Raw genomic sequence first — 21,664 nt, 5'->3', positions numbered from 1 at the left:
ATACAAATAACTCATGTACGAAAAACAACTAAACTAATAAAAATAAAAACCACAGGCATTACATAACACAGATATTCTAATATAATTATAACATGAATCAGCCTATCTAATTATTTGGCTACTATATAGTATTTATAATTCATCAATTTGATGTTTGTTTTTCTGAATCATCATAACATCTATGAGCCCAATCACACTTAATAGTTACATCGGTGACCTCAATTTTGTCCAACTTTAAAGTCAGCTCAGGTCCCGTAATACAACATGGGCAAACGCATCTTCGTATTTGAATGTAAACCAAACTTAGTCTAGGCCTGGGTCACCAAGGTCACTTTGATAGTGGTCAATTTTGACTGTTATACCACAACATTTGCGTAGAACCTGGCACAAAGGAGGTTGTGTGAACGTTTTAGTGCGACCCTAAGCCGACCTAAAGTACTAACCACAAACAGAAGAGTGATTTTGAGTGATTTTGTGATGATTTATCCTACAATAAAATCAGGGGTGGCGCCAGGACCTGCCCGACGGAGGGGCTAAAGGCCCCGACAGGGGGGCTAGTGGAGCGAATCGAGTCTCACTTGGCGGGGGGCCAGGGGGGCCGCCTAGGGCCCCCGGTGGGGTCCAGGGGGCTTCGCCCCTGGAAGCCACGGATATATTTGATGAATAATGGTGAATTTTTATTACTTATTTGATAGGCATTGAGTTACTATAATATGACTTCATGTAGGCTATGCTTTCTAATGTTGACATCAGCTTCCAAAACCAAAACATTTTTTAATAAAGCAAGAAACAAAGAGTATGCAATGTAACCATCTAATTTATTTTCAAATCCTCATTCTAGAAAGTGAAATTCTATATTTTGGAAATTTTGCATGAAATCTGTCAACCACGTTGTCATGGTCGAGGTTGCTTCACCTATCACGATGTATTCCAACCATCTTGAGGCTATCTAAATGAGCATTTGTCATAACAGAACGCAAATTATTTTTAATTAGTCTCATTGAATTATTATTATTATTAATGGGGGGGGCTATAGCCCCCAAGCCCCCCCCCCCTCTGGCGCCACCCCTGAATAAAATACAGGCTTAACACAATGATTTAATAATTGTTTAATCATTGAAATACATAATACTGTACCAAGTTAAATTACTTTTATTAATAAAACAGTAAAATTATACATGAACACAAAAGTCAATCCTGCTTTGTGGCCTGCCTCATGGTTCAATTTTGAGTCGTAACTGTTTACAAGCGCAAGGTGCAAACCAATTCGGGGATTCCCATGTGCGTTTATTTGCCGTCCGATTCGATCGTGTGTTCTTCAGTAATGGCTTTTAAAAGAATAGAAATTCCTGTTTTTACAAATACACAATTTTGGAAAGATTTTATTTTCGTAAACCACGAATTTATGGGTACAATCATATACTGTCTGAAACCTGCTGAAACTCAAAATACAAAAACTGTAGAGGAATGTCAAATCTACGTCGGCAATTTTTGCCATGGTCCTTTCGTACCAATTTCGAGGCCTGTATTATTAGTGAGTATCACACAATTTGTATATCAACATAATAACCAAAATAATAAATTTAGCTTTTTATTGTAGTCAATAACATGAAAAACAACTAGGCAATTTACAACGTGACATGATGACGATCGCTGAATCGGCTTTGTTTACTATCATCATCAAAGGCGTAGGCCGTGTACAAATACATCAAATTTCAGCTTCGTACGTTACATTGTAATGTAAAAATTTTGCAAAATAAGCTTTAATATACAGACTGTAAGCTAATTTAGACGTAAACAATGCATATTATTACTAATAATATTAACCATCATATGCTGACGAGTGTTCGTGCTGTTACTCTGCTTAGGCCTAGTCCGTCGGGAATAGAGTAGGACAGTATAGTATAGTGCTCAAAATTTGTTAGTGTTGCCTAATCGATTCTGTTTTTATAACACAAAGCCTGGTCTTCAATTCTTTCAATGTCTTAAAATTCGCTTTCTAGTGGCTCAAATTAATAAAGCTGCTCCATTTCTTTGCTTCCTTCTTTAGATCAGCACTTTCCAAGTGAACCTCTTTCATATGTCGCACTATACGATGTTTGTATTACATAAATAGGATGGCTGTGATTGTTATACCGAGTCTACGTCATTAGCTCTACTCACACGTCAGTGAACATCTCCAGTGGGCGGGGCTTATACTAATATTTTTAACTGTCATTTTTAATATTTATAAACCAAAAATTAAATATTTTATTACCACTCATTTATTAAACATATGTAATAATTCAATAATCAGCAACTTAAAAAGCATCATTTTAATGCAGCCTGGGCCGATTTAATAAGTGTGATGGCTCTATATTGTAAAACATTACCATTTGAGTTGCATGCTGGAAAGGATGATTGCTATTTGAGGTCATGATTTTCAATTAAATCCTTAATACTAAAAGTTAGTTTACCTCTATGGTATAATTGGTACATCAAGGTACTGTATTACTTGGCAAGACACACACACAACTGAATACGACGGAAATAATAGGAGTGCCACTTACGTAGAAATCCAGGTATAATAATGTTAATGTAAGGACATACAGAGACAAGATATAATGACCAGTAATGCTTCTATTATTACACAGACATTATAAAGACTTTCACCACAAGCCTTGTGATCTCCAGTACTATTGTCATCACAAAGTCATTTTAATTATCTTCAATTAATCAGTATTAAGTAGTATAATGTCTTAAGTGAATATTTTTGAGGCCACACAAGCTGATTAATTACGTATAATTGGGATGGTAAACTACCGACATTTTGTCTTCAAACCTTCAATGGATTTTTTTTGCATTTAATCTTAAATATCAGTGGTCTAATGGTGGGAAATAAGAATTTGAAAAGAATATTCTCTGATACAAGATTTTGTGTGGTCACTTCATTTGCCTAAAACATTTTAATCCAATGGGTAAAAACCTATCGTATCATTATGGAGTGAGATGTGTATTAGAAAAATAAAACTGCAAGCAAACACCTAATTCACACTTGGTAATAATAAATGTAAAAATAATTTTTATAATAAATTTTTTTTTGTTTTTTTTGGAAGGATATAATAATAATAATAATAATAATAATAATAATAATAATAATAATAATAATAATAACAACAACAATAGTAATAATTCTTTGTTGGTCCTCATTCTAATAAGAAATCAGAAATTCGGGCTGGGCCCCTGGGAACCTGCAGCAGCAACAATGCACCACCACGCAACCTACAACATAATGGACACGGATACAAACACTGTCCTTAACCTGCCTCTAAACTCTAAATAATAATAATTACTATTATTATTATTTATATTTTTTATTATATTTTCGTTGGTTCATTGGCATTGGTTGAACTCATAATAATAAGAAAGTACCGGTAGTATACAATTTTAAGACAGAAAAAAAAATACCTTCATATGCCAACATCACCTAGTCCACAGGAAATGATACAGTAATGTACTGTTCTACTCCTGTAAACAACAAGGTCACGGTATTGTTCCCAGCATATCGGAGGACTGTATTATGTCCTTCTACCTTTAGTTACATGGATAATTGTGAAGAATACATAAATAATACATTAGATTTCTCTCCTTTTAATGGCGGCACTGTCAAAGGACATGAAAGCCTAATGAAAAAAATACTAAACAACAATGAAAAAAAAGAGATATAAATATAAAACACGATAAAACAGTTAAACAACATCTAGCCTAATAAAAACGTTTATATTATGTTGAGGAGTTTTTAATACAATTAAGTTTAACAAAACACGGAGTACTGTATTGTCCTTCCACCTTTAGTTACATGAATAATTGTGAATACTGTACATAAATAATACATTAGATTTCTCTCCTTTTAATGGTGGCACTGTCAAAGGATATGAAAGCCTAATGAAAAAAATACCAAAAAACAATGAAAAAACAATCATATAAATAGAAAACATAATAAAACAGTTAAACAACATCTAGCATAATAAAAATGTTTATATTATGCTGAGGAGGTTTTATGACAAATAAGTTTAACAAAACACAGAATTACGCATTACTTCAGTCAAAATCAATAAAACGGGGGATAAGTGAAGTTTGAAGGACTTAATAGCTATTTCAATTTATGGACAATTAATCTAGTATTGATTTTATGCAATGTAACAATTTTGATGTATTTTTTTTTTCATTGCAGCAAGTTAATCAAAAGAATGCAAAATAGCTAATTTTAGAATAAGAATATACTACACATATATTTAAAATATTATTAACAAAAGGAAAACATCTTCCTAATAATAATAATAATAATAATAATAATAATAATAATAATAATATTTAAGAATACTTGACTAGAACATACATAATTATAACCAAATTAAGAAAATAATTTCATTTTATTTACCGGTAGTTAAAATAAAGACAATTCTTATACAATATTATGATTATCTTTATCAGTACAATTGCCAAAATTATTACATTTACCATTATCATATAGTTTGGAGTGGAGTTGATCAGCTTGATAGTTGAGATGCTTGCCTTCCAATTCCAGGGTCCTGGGTACAATTCCTGTCAGTGTTGCAGGATTTTTTCCTCATGACCAAGAAAACCTCATATTGAGATTTAGTTTTGTGTGTGTATGTCTTATAAAAAAGATTGTCACCTAGAAGTAGGACAGTAATATATTCGCTATTGGCAATCCGCATGTTTTGCGGTAGTGGCAACCGGCAGTGGTGATTCAGTCAAAGAGGGACCAAACCAATGGGGGATATTTAGAGCCCTGCTCAGGGTTCATGGGTAAGACTCCTTGTATAATCATGGAGAAGATAAGGAAATATTACAAAGGTAATTTAAGCTAAAGAAGTAATGCATAAGGAGACATTAGAAAGAAAGGGGAAAGGAAAGAAAAGGTAATTAAAAGGAAAAGGGAGACGAAAGAAAGAAAAGGTAGGTAAATGGGAATCACGGAAAGTTAAAGAAGCATAGAATGAAAGTAAAAGAGAAGATAAGTAAGTAATTAGACGGTTAGCTATTATACTTAAATAGAAAACAAAAACAAGGAACGTGAAAGTGAAATATAAGGTTAGCTAATATATTTTTCCCCTCTAGGTTTCTTCTTTTGTTTTGCATTGTTAAAGCTTGTCAACTACTGTGGTAGTCAATGACAACCACTTGTTCTGTCGATTCAGAACGGTTAAGAACTTTATTATATTATTATTGCTACAGAGAAATTCAGTGCTTACAATAACTATTTAATACTAAAAGAAAGTTATATTAGGCCAACTTAAAAAAGTTTTGAGTACCTTTGTTTTTTACTCAGCAAATGCAAGATGGTAGATGGGAAATAGCTACAGTACTACATTCTCTCTTTTACCAGTAGACATATTGAAAGCAAATAAAAGAAGCACTAGACATAATTCATACCCAATGGCGTATCCAGAAGTCTTGAATTGGGTGGGGGGTGGGCTGATGGGGGTTTGCTGTCTCTTATACACATCTAGATGTGTATAAGAGACAGCCTATATTAATAATAAAATAAACCCTATGCGTGGGTTGTGGGGGGGGAGTGGGGTTTTTTTTGGGGGGGGGGGGGGGGGGGGGTGTGCCCCCGCACCCTCCTCTAGACACGCCACTGTTCATACCATATGAATCCCTAACCACGAATGATCGAGAGAGGAATTTTACTGATGCGAGTTAGCCAGATTTTTGTATATTTAGTAAAATAAAGGAAATTTAAAAAAAAAAAAAAAAAAAAAAAAATTGGTGAGGCAGAGAAAATGGGAAAATGGATGCGGGAGGAGATGAGAAACTAGTATTTTTTTATTTGGCCTTATTTGACATGTTATTAGCCTAATTAATCAAAGTCAATGAAAAGATGATATGTAACTGAACCCCAATCAAACCAGCCCAACATATGTTCCGATCCAATCTAAACGCTTATCCTTTCTGGTTGCCTTTATTCTCAGAGACCTAACTTCCACCATTTACACGGCCAATTAAATTGCTAGCTAGACTTTTCATTAAAACACACGACGATAGACCTGATTAGGTAATATTACCTTGCGTATTTGTTTAACAAATTGTAATGCAATATTCATCAATCAGTCCAATCTCAATACATTTCTTATTCACTTTGATAAAGTTCATAGTAAACATGGTCTCATTTCTTACAAAAATCTTGAGGGAACATAGGGAAACTAATAATATCTCAACTTAAATACATGAAACACAATTTTCCACTCCACTGAATAATTGGTCTGATATAAATATGTCTTTTACAAGGTGAAATTATTCATAATTTTTATCAATACATCTTTATCATCTAAAGAAAGAATGAAGCATGAAAGAATCACGATATTTGATATTATCATCTAATGCATGAAACAAGGAAGATGACTTTCAAACCAGAGTTCATATTCTGCCAACAATATTTTGTACCATATGCCAATTATCCGGCTGAAGATTAAATTTCATAACAGAAGTAAATGTTGTCTTCCTATTTCCTGATCTTGGGAAAGCTAATACTAAACCTAAATTCAAACTACTAATCTGCTAAATATATAGTATATGCATAGGATTTGACTATCCCATAATACACTGAATTAGTCTAATGTTAGTTGGGTATTAACCAGGAGGTGTTGTTTCCAAATAATACACTGAAATGGAATTGAAAATTTAAGCCACAAATGACAAAGCTCTAGCCCACAGGCTGGTTTTCTAGTTTAAAAGTTGATTTATGATCATGGAAACAAATTGCAGTTAGATTGAAATAATTGAGCCTCATGTTTTAGAAAAAAAAAAGGAATATCTAATCTTATTAATAGGTCCATAATCTAAAATATCATATTCAAGAAATTTCTTTGGAATTTAAAAAAAATATTTTCTATTCTTGGTCATTAATATTTATATTTTAATAAAAAAAGATCAACATAAAAATATATCCATAAAATAAATGAATATTAACTGATCAAACACACATTTACAATGGTACTGTACGTCAACAGACATGCTAAGCCTCTTCATTACACAAACTTTACCCTGATCAGAAGCATTCCAAATTTTGAGATTAATAGTATATAAAAAGCCTATGAAAATTATTATAATAAAGTACTCCAAAAGTATCTAAGCTATGCCATCATATTGGGATTCAGTATACAGTACATTTAATTTGGTCATTATTAACTATGTTTACCACAGACATTATAGGTATTTGTGTTTATACATAACAAATACTCTAAGGGTACTGTATGAATGAATACCAATGATCAGTAATCTGTTCTAATATGTAAAAACATATAGGCCTAATCTGATTGGTCAGTATTCATTCATACTATAAGTTTGAATGATTATGGACCAATCAGATTATACTGCATGTTTATACAAATTAGAACAGATTAATGATCATTGGTACCTATTTGAATAAAGAGAGTTTCCTTTAAGCTCATTATACTCTAGTTTGGCAGTGTAGTGGGTTTAATCCATGGTTTAATCTTATTACAACAAAATCCTCTTCGAACAAGAGAGATATTTTCGCACTGAATCAATTATGCATGTGTTCACGGTAATATTATTTTAAAATAATCTGTACCAAGTAAATTATATAATTATTTTAAATAGCCTTAAAAAGGGTAAAGGTAAAGGTTCGAAACCTGAAGCAGGCCAGAGTGCCCGCCTCTCTTTTTAGCATTTGGGCCAGACTGTGCCAGGGTGTGGGGGTTCACCACTCCTCCCGCACTGCAGTCTGTTTTACCTTCCCAGCATATGCTGGTACCCATTTATACACCTGGGTGGAGAGAGACAAACGTAGATAAAGTGTCTTGCCTAAGAACACAAGCAACTTGCACAGCGAAGGTTTCGAAACCCCTGACCTCAAGGTTGGGAGAGTCCGGGCAGTTGCACCAACCGCTTAAACAACTTTAATGAATCCATTTAGGTATAATAACAATAAAAATTTAAAAAATAATAGTCATGAGACCTTTAGCCCATTTCTTGAATATTTATATGCTATTAAATTTGGAATATTTCATAAAATGCACTTCATAAGTATTTTTACATCCTGTAGTATATTTATATCCGTCTGTTAGATTCAATTAACAAATAACTGCAAGTTCTCATGTACTTTTTGCACTCTATAGGTCTTTCTGCGTTTACACCGAATCTTAATTTTAATCAAAGTATTTCAAATATTAAAAATGTTCATAGTTAATGATAGTAAATGCTAAAAAGGAGAAATTAAAATATGTTTGCCAAAAAACTTTTATTATTACTTTTCACAGTTACAGTTCATTATTATCAAATAGTTTATTATTTAATTCAATTTTTATACTGCTATTCGCTTTTGACTGGTGACTTTGTGAATTCTTGTATTTTTCTTATGAATGTAATAATAATAATTTTTGTTTATTCCTGATAAATATAATATAATCCAAGTACTGTATGTACTATAGGGTATTTAACTTGTATTTGTACAATAATCCAATAATCAAATGAGAATATCTTGAATACAAGTGTTGAATGAATTTACATAAATTATCTGCACCAGAATAAACTTATTATTTTCTCCCTGCCATCGTGAATTTAGACTCTTTTTACTGTTAATGCATTTAATAGCTCAATAAAGTCTCTAAGGATTTGCTAATTGGGAAATCTTGGCTTTACTTTCCAATTATGCTAAGTCAATCAGAAATTAGCCTGGTTTTTATGTCTTCTTAAACACTTTATAAATATGCCATTGTGTACACATTATTCTGGAAAAGCGTTGTACTGTACATACAGGTAGCTTTCAGAGCTGCAGTGCCAGACGAAGCAAAATAAAGGTATTATCTAAAATTCGCAAGCCATGTGTGGAAATTATGTAAAATTAGCAATAAAAAAGGGTGAACAATTAACATTTAAATAGACAAAACGGGTTCTAAAATAAAATCTAAATTAAATTGAAATATATTTACATTTACTTGTTGTAAATTGCTTTTAATATTAAATTTCATTTTTTTTTATCATACTTTCTCAACTGCCTTAAGGAATTTTTTGTAGTAGTAAGAGTGCAATAATATTCTTATTCTGATGTTTATTTAGCATTTAATATATACTCATTATCATTATTTTATTATTATGAACATTAATATAATTATTGTTTATTATCATCATTATTATTGTTTAATATAATTATCGTCGTCGCTGTCGTTATCATCATTATTATTCTCCTAACCTCTAAGCTATAGCTTGACTACCCTATTCCTGTTAATGTGAACTGATGCCAACTTTTCTTCCAAGAAACCAATTTTAAGTGAATGCATTGACAAATTCAATACCTTGTACTACTTCTTGTAATAACAAGCACTCAGTTCAATACATTTACCTTCACATATATCAATACGCAGAGTATTTGTCTCCACTACAGATTGCAAAAGCAGTGCTAATTTATATCAGTAAGGAATTTGTTTGACCGTTCAAAATACCGCAAGAAACTTAATCACCATTAACATTGGACACTGACATTTAAAGCAGCTCTCTCATTACCGATCGGTCGTTGAATTTTTTGTCGGCTTAAATTTGAAGTCTATATGAAGCTGTCCACCCTGTCATTGGCTATCATATCTAACATGTTCGCTAGAATGTTTGCTAACATCGCAAGTATGTTAAAAAAACCTGTTCGATAACATAAATGTAGGTCTACTGAATTGTACGCTTTGCTTGTTGGCAACCACATTGACCACATTCAGTCATATTTTAACATTTAAATTTGGCAAAACAAAAAGATATAGAATATATGCAATAGGAATAGCAAATATAATATTGATATAGACAGCTGATGTTAGATTTTTTTTAGTGTAATTCAATTCTTTGTTCATATTGACATTTATATTCTTGTATTGTCTGAAAGTTTGCATTGCAGAGTAACATTTGGTAGGTGCTTGCAATTTACCACGTTTGTGGTACGTTCCAGAAAGTGCTGTGTCAGTTGGCAGTTTGAAGTGGCTCAGTCAAAGCATCGAAAACTCCTCAATGAGAGCAGCAGTTTTTTTTTGATTTTTAAAACATTTAGCATGGTTATAATCTGATAGCTTTTACAAAAATTACTTTTTACAAAAAATAGGGGTGGCGTACGCCGCCCTCTAAATCTGCCACTGTACACCATGTTTTGAAAATAAGAATGCCAGCTAAGCCTGATACAATAGCTGAGTTGGTGGAGCAACCAAACGCAATTAGCTTTCTTTTTGTAATCAAGACAATAGGTTTTTCTCGAACCACAATATAAACTGCACCTAATGAAGCCCGAAGCCCAATTCTATCTTAAATTTTGACTGCCCAAGCCAACAACCGCTGGCATTTTCTGGTCCCAGACATCAAAATGGTAGTAGTAGCAGTAGTAAAAATAGCAGTATTACTGTTAACTAAAGTACTACTATATAAATATGTATACTTCCCTGTCACAAAAGTGAAAATAGAATACTCTATTCTAGTATCAGTAATATAAAAATAAAACTAAATAGTGTAGGTGGAATAAAGAAGCGAGCATCATAAATAACAATGTTTCATATCCGAAAATTTGTAGACGTCAAACTGTGAGTAATATTTTGGTTGTGTGAATACAATTGATGTTAAGCTCCTAATGTAAACAATCTCCACTAGATAAACAACTATAAAACACATAATGTTATGATTTGAAATTAAATATCACAATCCACATGATTTATTGAGATATGAGCTTTACAAAGAGTATGGCAGCTTGGATGGAACATAGTAACTATACAGCTTTTTTCCAAACTAGCAGATTCCTCTTCTTTAACGTTCAAAATTTACATAGCATATGGCAAGACAGTTGAGAGCTGATCTCTTACTACTACTCATATAGCTTTATATAACGCTGTATCCATATAAGATGCTCAGGGTGCTTGATATGTGGACTAGGAACTCGATCAACAACTTTCTTCACCCCTTAGAGTCCCTTCGTGTCTGTGCTACCCGGTAACCCGGTACCAGCAACTCTCATCATCCACCACAGGGCTGTCTGTTCCAGTACACCGGAATACCTCCCTATTCGTCTGGAATGATGTACTGGGTTCTTTATAGTGCAAACAAGCCATTGTATACACTGGGCCTACGGTTTATAGTCCTTAACTGAGAAGACTTGTTCTACCACCAGAATCATAAGCGAGCGTGCCGTTTCGAACTAGCGCTGATATTAGGGCTGTAAGATGTGGTACCCCTGCTAACCACCTGGCCATTCGACTCGCGATTTGACTCTTTATCAAATCATTTATATTATTCTTTATTCTTTATTTAGAAACACATTTAAAATTATGGTCATAGGCCAAATTTTATACAATTTATTTAACAATAAAACATTACAATATAACAAAATTAATTAAATCACAAGTAGTTTAATGAAGTAAAAGGTAATTTGTTTCAAGTAATTTTATGTTTAAGCCAAAACTATTTGTACATATAGATTTGACTTCTATTATGTTTTTTAAATATTAACTTACTGCAATTCTGCAATACACATATTTAAAAATATAATAAAGACATTTTAAATTAATACTACAAAAATAGGTATTACAAAAATGAAGTATATTAAATTACAGAGATTTTAAAAATGATACAAAATATGCTGGGATCAATAAAAGTGTATAATATTGATATATATTCCATCAAACATAAAGTACACTATCAAATTACTGAATTGAACAGTGTGATAAATCAAAGTCGTGTAAAGAGGATTAGGGAGTGGCATTTCTGAGTCTGACAGTGTCACTCAGGCCTGTTACTATGGACTTACACATAAAAAACCATATAACATACTGACATGTTATAGATAAACCTATACATTAATACAAAAGATAAATCAAAATGATTTATAAAGAAACAAAAATTTATCATTACATGCTGACATTTTGATTTTGCAGACAAATTTTCCACAAATATTTGATGAAAATCATGACTTCATTTTCACATATTAACAGTTGTTTATCAAATTATTTTCACTGTAAAAACACCAAAGTGAGAGAGTGAACACTTGCAGTTATTTCCAAGCTGGCATTCGTGACACGTACGGTAATTAACAAGACAATTACCCAGATGCCCGATTACCCTCAAAGAAACACAACGGCAATTGGTCGTAGGTATGCCTAGCTAGGCAGATCAATAAGAGCTGTTCGGTATACGACTGCATGATATGATACATTGTAGTTAATATGCAAAGCTTTTATCCAGAGTTACGAGTCTGTAATCTAGATTCTAAAGGGTAATTGTTTCAGTTGATGTGATCAATTCCTGACTATTAGCATGTGTGACACAGGGAAATAGTGCATCCTATGTGGACCTGTTTTGCAAGTTCATTCCAGGCAAGTGACAAAACTTCCTGGGAATTTTCAGAGAATGGTCAGGACATGTATGAGGGGCAGAATGAAATAACAATGAGCTCAGGAAAGTGAAAGGAGCAATATCACCTGGCTATGTGTGATGAAAGTAATACAATTCCTTTTAAATTTTACAATATATGCAATGTAACTTTATTAATTGTCAATGTATATTAATACAGAAACATTTGGTAGGCTCTGTTTAATGCCGAAATGCAAAAAACAAATATATATGTGCGCACCTCTATTAATAATAATAATAATAATAATAATAATAATAATAATAATAATAATAATAATAATATTATTAATAATAATAATAAAAATAATAATAATAATAATAATAATAAACAATAATAATAATAATAATAAGACAACACAATAGAATTATTACAGTATTATCATCATTAACCCAACGCCTAGGACCTTTGCCCATCGGGAAAATAGTAGGCTACAGTCTGCACATCACCTTGAAGCAATAGATTTCACTGTTCTTCTCACGAGCAGTCAATATTTGTATAAAAAAACAGTATCAATAATTTGAAAAGAGTAAGGATTGCCCCATGGTCTACTGAATAGAGTACTATTAAATGCATTATTTCACAATACTATAATAAAAAAAATAATATTTTAAAATAATTGACTTTTCATAACCAAATGGTTAAAATATTTTTAAAGAACCCAACAAATTGTTGATTTTTTTAAACAGACAAATAAATTGATAAATGACATGGTATCATATTTATAAAAAATATCATATGGTTTTTAAAGAAATGTGAACTTTCAATAAATAAATAATCATAATAACTACTGTATTCCTAAATCAGATGGTTTTATAATATATGATGATAATAACATAAACTAATGTATTGTTGATTCGGATTTGTTTCATGCAATCTGTTGAACATCTATGCAAGTAGTTATGAAGAGCAAGCCGTTCAGACGTGTTACGTCAGATTTCAGGACAATAAAAATGCTAAATAAAATAAAAACCTGTTCTAGCCACGTACTATAAAATCATGGCCATAATTAAAATATAAAAAATTTCTGGGTTAACATCAGAACATGGTGAAACATGTCTTTGTTATGTAATTCCTTTATGAAATGATTATAACAATAGAAATTGTGGGAATGGCAATTATTATACAATAATATTGAAAGCCACTTCTAAGTGAAGTGTTACTTATAGAGGTATATTATGTGTATGATGCAAGTGCTTTCCAACTGTGAGGAAAAGGCATATTATATACACCATTTTATCACGTCTATTTTGAAACAGCACCACCAACGTCTACAACTTTTTACTGGGGGACTTTTAGCAGCCTAGCTGAGCAAATTTTGTTTTTCCAAACATCTTCTTTTGAGTACTACTTCGACAACCAAAAAACTGCATGTTTTATGCACCTCTATTTTCTTTTTATTTTTTTGTTTTGGCATTTTGTTTTTTAAAAAAATAGCCTAGGCCTCTAAAACAAGGTCGCCCACCAGTAACAGAGCACAGATAAACACTGGTAAGCTACGAAGAGCAAATGCTTAGGCCTCTGGAAGTCCCCCAGTGATAGTTGCCAGGTTCTCAGAATTTCCATTTCAAATTTAGCGAAAATGGTACATACATGACCACTATTATAATCAGAAATGGCTAAATATATTTGTTTTTTCGGCATGATTCGTGGTCCGAATGTCAGCGCCTTGAGACGATCTTATTGTGGAAGGTGTTCTACAAAATATATACTACTGTACCATTACCATACAGAATTGTTTTATTTTATTTATAAGTCATGAAATGCTTGCATTTAATGTTGAAAAGTGAACCTTTTCAAAGCTAGCTGCAGGGTTTTGCATGAGGCTATACAATTTATAGCTCCATGATCTAAGGATCACTGGCCGAGTCATGTGGTTCCAAGAGTCATATGACTCGCACTCCCAACCACAAGGTTAAGAACTAGAATGGAAACGGCTGCACCAAATTACTTCCCTGATGTTTCACAATCTATGAGTGTGGTATTGTTCTATTTACCATGATGATGGTAATAATATAGCACTGAGAGTTTTCTGATGTCCCATATAACTCACATCATGATCGTGTCGGAAAATAACAAGAACATTAATAATGCATTTGACAAATTTATATTGTAATTGCTCCAGGCACAGAGAGTTCCTTTCCCTACTAAAAGCATATGATATATTTCTGAGACTGTAGAATAATTGTCTGCATGGGGCTCAGGTAGGTAATGTCAGAAAATTAGATGCAAACTTTTATATAATATATTTTTTGGTTTGTAAAAAGGGTATTTTGAGCATGGAAGAACGAGTGGCTATGGGTAGTAAAAAAAGGCCATTCGGATAGAAATCTGTCCAATGAGAAACATGCTTTTATAAGATAAATCATTTTATGTTTAAACATGTTTATTAAATTAGGCCTAAAACATGAATTTCACACCTATCACATTTTCCTAAAATGCTTCCTACTTTTAACTTCCTCAATTTCTCCTTGTACATTCAAATATCTTTACAAATTAAACCTGTGATAGCAACTGAATTGTCAATGGTTTTCCTGCACAAGGTGGCAGAAATCCACTCACTTTATACAACTGGCCTAAAAATGTCTGTTCATTTTACATTTATGTATTTTTGACCAATGCACATTTACAATAGAAGTGGTTTGGCACAGCGGGAATGGTTTGGTTTCCCAACCTACAGGTGGGGGTTTCAATCCCTTGCTGTGAATTTCACTTGTGTCCTTGGGAAAGGCACTTTATCTGCATTGCTTCTCTCCACCCAGGAGTATAAATGGGTACCTGGTAGGGTTAAATGCGATGTAGCTGCTGCAATGTTATGGAATACTCATTTATTTTAATTTTCATAAATGAATGAATGAAAGGGGAGGCTTAAGCAAAGTTTTACAATAATTCATTAAAAGTCAGATGTATAGGTATTTCAAGATCAACATTTTTATATTTTTCTCTGCATGATGACAAAAGTAAAAATATAGCCCTGGATGATAGTGTGGTTATGGTGAAAAATACATAACTTTATAACTATGATAATAGTGGGACATTGGTAATATTGTGACTGATAATTCGTAGATCACATCACAAACCAACGCAATCAAAGTAGATTGTGTTAGTTTTTGAAATCACAGTAGCTTTTTTGGTTTCACGAACTAAAACAATCTAATTTGATTGTGTTAGTTTGTAATGTGAGCGACGAATTATATGATGTGATTCAGTGAAAACAGTGTAAAGATGGTTATAATATAACACTGCTAATAGCATAGCAAATAATTGTAAATAATGGGATATCAACGACCCTACTCTGTGATGCATATTTCATTGGCTTTCTTTGTACTTTTACTTGTTGTACTTTTAGTTTATTTGGTTGGTGATGTTGTACCACAAGCAAAAACAATTTCTATGTCTCTGACAATGATAAAAAAAAATATATCTGTATAAGGATAGGTAATCATACACTGATAATAGCGCAATAATATAACACTGTGGTAATAATGTGATCTTTCAAAACATTATCATGCATTTACTGATAATGACTATTACACTCCAATCATGAGGATATTGATGATTATGAGAAGGGAAAATACTGGCAATTTGTTTTTTATGATAATGGTAGCACTATTACATTGTCTGTTTGCCATAAACATTATGTTGACATCACAGTAAAATCCATTTGTTACAATTACAACATGGAGCATAATCTGCAGCAATCTATAACAGTTGCTGGTCCCAAGCTGCTAGTGTAAATGTATCCATGAGTTACCATTATCACCCTCCCTAATAATTCACCCAAGCACGTAAATGGATGCTTAGTTGGACTCTTGCATCTTAAGCACTTACCTTGGCCATGGCCTGTTATTATACCCTGGGGAGATTTGGCCATGGCTGATTACACACCCCAGGGAAGCAAATGTGACGCACGCTGAAGCGAGTCTATAAATTAGCAAAGTGTGTGTTATAGTCTTGACATCGTAATGGTTTCAACTGGCAAGATACAGTTGGATGAACCATCCTCAAAAATAGAAATAGATTATTGCATAGTGATAACATACACAAAATAAATAAATATTATGCAATTACTGTACGCACAATTATATCATTTTATATAAATTTGTAAATAAAAATCATGATATTAAACTACTAATATTGTACATACTCTTCGAATATTTCTATCATATTTCACACTATAGGCCCTACTGCACTTTGATTTTTTGACTGGGGTTAATGGAAAGAACAAAGTTTTCAGTATTATCATCGCCACTGCTGCAGCCATCCTTGTTGTTCATCATTATAATCATTAATGTTTATCATCATCCAATATTATTATCATCAACATTATTATGATCATGATGATAATAAGCCATAAAGAAAAATATATTTGCAAACAGACATTTTGAAAAACAGTGTGACATTTTTTAAGTATCATTTTTATTGAAATTTGTTTTAATAAGAGCAACCATAAGTTGTTTTTAAATCTTTTAATAGACTAATATCATTTTATCAGTTGAAGTGCACACAAGCCAAATGCGTACACTGGGCCTACGGTGTAAAGTACTTTCGGAGAAGACTTGTTCCACCACTGGAACCATTGGCGAGTGAGCCGTTCAAACCAGCGCCGATATTAGAGCTGAAGTTTACGGTGCCCCTGACTTAACTGCTCAGCCAATCAACTCGCTATTTTTGTAGATGCAGTTACATATTGAAAATAGTCAATTTAATGTTGTAGATAACTTGACACTTTCATAAGTATAATAAAGTCAACCTTTTTGTGCAACCATTCTTTTTTTTTTTGTAAATAAATATCAGTAATTCGGGGCATGTGTTAGTTAACACAAACTTACAACTTGGACAATTCCAAATAATTACAATCATAGAAAATGTGTGTCACTATCAATGTTATATGAAATTATCTACGTAAATAATATAATATTCTGCCATATTAGTGATTTCATATATTTTGTCCCATAAAAGATAACATTAAAATAAAACAAAAATATTTGTGTGTGGTTTGGGGGGGGGGGGAGATTCAATGTAGAAGCAGGTCTATACGTATTTAAAAATTATATTGCTTTCCATCAGCTGCAATTGCCTACTGCTGCGAAATGTTTTCTTGCAATGGAATTTTAAAGTAAACATTAGGAGCTTAAATTTACTAAACATAGAGGGCAGCAAAACAATTTGACAAAGAAATTAAGTAGTGAACTTATAAAAAATAATAAAGTAATAATGATATAGAAATATAAATAGATATATAATATTTTCATGAGTTCAAAGATGGAATTTTTTCTACAAGTCTTAATAGTCTTTCATCTTATAAATGAGCGAAAATTTTATTTTTTTTATAGTATTTATTTTCAATGTTGGTTATATACAGTATAAACCAGCACAGAAATAAACAATTGAAAATATAAAATTATGATTAACCTAAATAACCAAAATACTCAACTACAGCTTCATTATCATTATGGATTAGCTATAGCATAGATCAATCACACATTGTCTGGACTAAAATCAGCTATTGCATTGATTATCACAGAAATTAATGTTTCTCTCTTTCATCTTATAAATTAGAAAACATTTTTTTTTTTATATTATTCATTTTCAATGTTGATTATATATAAACCAGCCCAGAAATAAACAATTGAAAATATAAAATTCAGACACTTTGAAAATGATGATTAACCAAAATAAAAAATGAATGCAGTATCATATTTCTTAAAACAATTTTTCAAAAAAGTTTCTGGACATAGAGGGCAGCAGACAGATAATTATACATGAAGTCTAGGTATAAAGGGTAAGTAGTTCATGTACTAGTTTGTACTCAACTACAGCTTCATCTTCACTATGGAATAAGTATAGCATTGATCAGTCACACATTGTCTAGACTAAAATGAGCTATTGCATTGATTATTACAGAAATTAATGTTTGACACACTCAGGGGTCCCAATTCGCCTGATTATCGGTGACAGGCCAATAGAATTGCTAGTAGAAACAACCTATTGCGCACACATCGTCCAAATGCTTTCTCTATGGAATTCCGTTGGAATCGCGAACTGTGTTCTAGCTTCCTGAATTGCCTATTTCTTAGTCTTTTTTACAAGACTCGATTATAATGTTTAGCAATATATATCATATATGACTGTTTGTACTGAAAAAGAGAATGCAGTTGGCAAATAAATGAAGTGAATAACGTTTACCTGAAGTAGACAGATCAGAGGATGGATGGCACCTTGCTTGATTAGTATTTCTCTGAACTCTGGTCCATCGCCAGCAATGTTTCCCAGAGCCCAACAACATTGATCCTACATGGAATTATACAGGGATTTTTTTTATTCTTTGAACATTTAAAATTATTTCTTTGTTTTCAGCCTCCTTTCCCAGTACCCCAACCACTTGCATCACTTTCCAGAAAAACAATCTTACCTTCAACTATTCCTGTCACAAACAACAAATATTTTTTAATAAAACCACAATGGACAATTCTGCTTTGCCATGCCCTTAACTACTGTTGTTAAGGTACCACAAAACGACATTAATTTGACATTGCGAAGTGTGGGCATGCTCATATTCCTGGCCCTGCCTATTGAATAAAACATTCTAATTGGTCAGTTAATAATGTTAAGGTCTGTCCACACTACCATTTTTATGTGACAAATCTATATGATGTACCCATATATGGGCATGATGTCATATTACACCCATATATGGACACATCACTGATATATGTCACATTAAATTTGATAGTGTGGACCTAACTTGATGATTGACTGACATTTCAGAAAGGTCCATTGTAAACATACCTGTAGAGGTGCATTGTGTCCCTGTAGGAATGTGATGAGGTAGGGTGCAGCATGTTTCAGAGCAAGGGAACTGTGGTGCTGGTTGCCTGCAGCAAGGTTGGTTATGCACCATGAAGCTTCGAGTTGTAGGCCTGGGTCATCACCAGTGAGCAAACCAATTAAACTATGGAGAGCGCCATTGACACTGAAAGAAATATAAGGAGACACTTGATTAAAAATCAAACCAGTGATTCTGCTAATATTTATCTGAAAAAAGTAGGCTCCTACTACAGTATATAATGGTAGCCCCGATGTCTTCATCATAATTACCTGGGGAGGGTTCCCGTGGGTCACACTAGAATGGACAGCTCAGGTTGTTTTCGATTTTTAATGATCACTAGATGGAATTCTGGTTCACTGGACTAGTGGGGGAAAAAACAACAACAATAAATAAAACTGTAGATGTAAAGTAACCATAGAGGGCTCACTACAGTTTTTTTAATCAATGAAGTCACAGTAAACTTACCTTAGAAATATATCAATGTTTACCATATCCTCAGCAAATGCATTCTTCAATTGTTTAAGCAAACTGAGACAATCATTACTTTCTTCTTGAATTAATTTTCCAATATCTTCCACCTGCAAAACAAATTCTGCTAGTTGGATTTGTTGAGCATACATTGACGTATACATTTTAAAAATAAACATAACTAACCTACCGTGTATAGATCATTAAAACTTAAAACACAAAATATGCATTAAATATAGAAAATACAAAAACATTTTTAAGATTGGTGACACTGTACATTTGTAAAATAATCCATTATAGTGAAAAAAAATATCATTAAAATTAATAAAACATAAAACATAAATACTATACAGTATTATTGTTTGATTATAGCAATCATGAATTGGCAATGTAAGTAAATTGCCAAATGAAACCTGCAATATAATAATTATTGATAAAGCAAACTAAATAAAATACAACAGAAAAAGTAAATTAATACTGTGTTAGGTCAATAAGAATTGGTTTTTTAATATTCATAAAATATACTTAAATAATCTGATTTACAAGTAACAAAAGTAGAATAATAAATAATGAATTGATAAAAGTTATTAAAAATATAACACCATACTAATGTGATAAATATTAATATAAACTTTTTTGATAATAAGCATATGAAATTAACAACTCAATATTTTTTCAGATCACTAATAAAGCAATATATAAAATTATACAAAAATATACAGTAAATAAAAGTAATAACAGTTATTTTTGATTTATCTAAATACTTTACAATAACAATTATTGGGAAAAGTTTAACCTTGCCTGGTGGTTGGTTGTATTGTTGCATTACCTGTTTTACTGTAAAACTGGAATCTACCAAGGCTAAGTCTTCTTCACTATGGCGAGCACGCTTACAGAGGACCAATTTCTCTCTCTTCTGTTTCCGTAACACTACATAGAAAACAAAGCATTGCTAATAATAAATTTTAGGCAGTGACAGTTAATTTAGTCAGTATATTACACAGTGTTCACAGAGCATTTTTGTGATGTTTAGTGAGGGCGCACTCCATTCCATTCCAAGAAGCCTAGGCTAGCCTAATGGTTCGAGTGATAGTTGCCGAAAAGAATCCCACCGCCCGTTAGGCGCACGTGTGTTTTCATAAAAATCATGCGACCCGGCCTAGCTTACTGGCTACCGAAATAGCAGTCCTAGTTAATACTGGCATGGCTAATTGTTTGAGATCTAGTTATCATTAAATTACACACCAGTTTCTTCTTCCCTCTTCTTCTCTCTTAGTTCAGTAACATCGCTTGCTGTATGTTTGTAGAATGTTTTGCGATCCATTGATACGGAAAATCCCGTACTAGTGTTATTGCATTACAGCTCACGCCTACAGTAATTCGCGTCACGTCAACATGCGTTAACTAGACTGTGTTAATCAATTAACTGTAACAGAAAGTTTCATTTATATTTTTGAAGGAACATTTCAAGGCGTATAAGGACGACGTATGTAAAACCATAGAAACGTTTTGATATTTGTTATACTCTATATTGTATCTAGATGTGTTTTTTATGATGAGTTAAAATAACTTTGGTTGATAAAGCTAGCTGCCCCTGGCCAATATTTGTTGCCTGCATATTGTCTAATGAGCATTGTCGAACGAGATAAATTAAACGAAATGAATGAATTTGTTACATTTCTTGGACACGTGTATAACCAAAGTATAAATGTTAGGCCTATTTACTTCTTTCCATTCGACGTTTTTGTAAAATTAGACAATCGTTTTGAAATACTATGCATATTTTTTTGGTTTCCGGAAGAGACTTTTTTTTAAATTAATACCTTGTTTAGAAAAATTATAAACCTAAGATCATCAGAGCACTATTGTCAGAAATTTAAAAAATGGTGTTTTATTCATTTAGCAAAACGATTTTGCCAAAGCAGGCAAAAGAGAAAATAAAAAGACTGTAAAATTTCATTGATGAA

The 21,664-nt window shown here is 32.4% G+C and overlaps 1 protein-coding gene across 2 annotated transcripts; it reads right to left on the bottom strand.

Moving 5' to 3' along the window:
* Positions 1-1,199: 1,199 nt before the first annotated feature.
* Positions 1,200-21,095, bottom strand: LOC117118420 (importin subunit alpha-like). Of its 2 annotated transcripts, none has more exons than XM_033263010.1 (6): positions 20,943-21,095; positions 20,527-20,627; positions 19,695-19,807; positions 19,190-19,373; positions 18,587-18,691; positions 1,200-1,328 (listed from the first exon to the last, which is right to left on the bottom strand). In XM_033263010.1, the coding sequence occupies exons 1-6, from the start codon at positions 21,019-21,021 to the stop codon at positions 1,215-1,217; spliced, it is 696 nt and encodes a 231-aa protein (XP_033118901.1). In that variant the 5' UTR covers positions 21,022-21,095; the 3' UTR covers positions 1,200-1,214. The 2 variants fall into 2 exon arrangements, with proteins under 2 accessions (XP_033118901.1, XP_033118902.1); XM_033263011.1 differs by lacking the exon at positions 1,200-1,328 and adding an exon at positions 16,329-16,400.
* Between the last annotated feature and the right edge of the window lie 569 nt (positions 21,096-21,664).

Source organism: Anneissia japonica, unplaced genomic scaffold, assembly GCF_011630105.1.
Source record: "Anneissia japonica isolate Jap-2015-1 unplaced genomic scaffold, ASM1163010v1 scaffold695_len1296351_cov181, whole genome shotgun sequence".
NCBI classification, from domain to species: Eukaryota; Metazoa; Echinodermata; class Crinoidea; order Comatulida; family Comatulidae; genus Anneissia; species Anneissia japonica.
The sequence above is the reverse complement of the archived record's forward strand: the minus strand, read 5'-3'. Positions and strand labels throughout refer to the sequence as shown.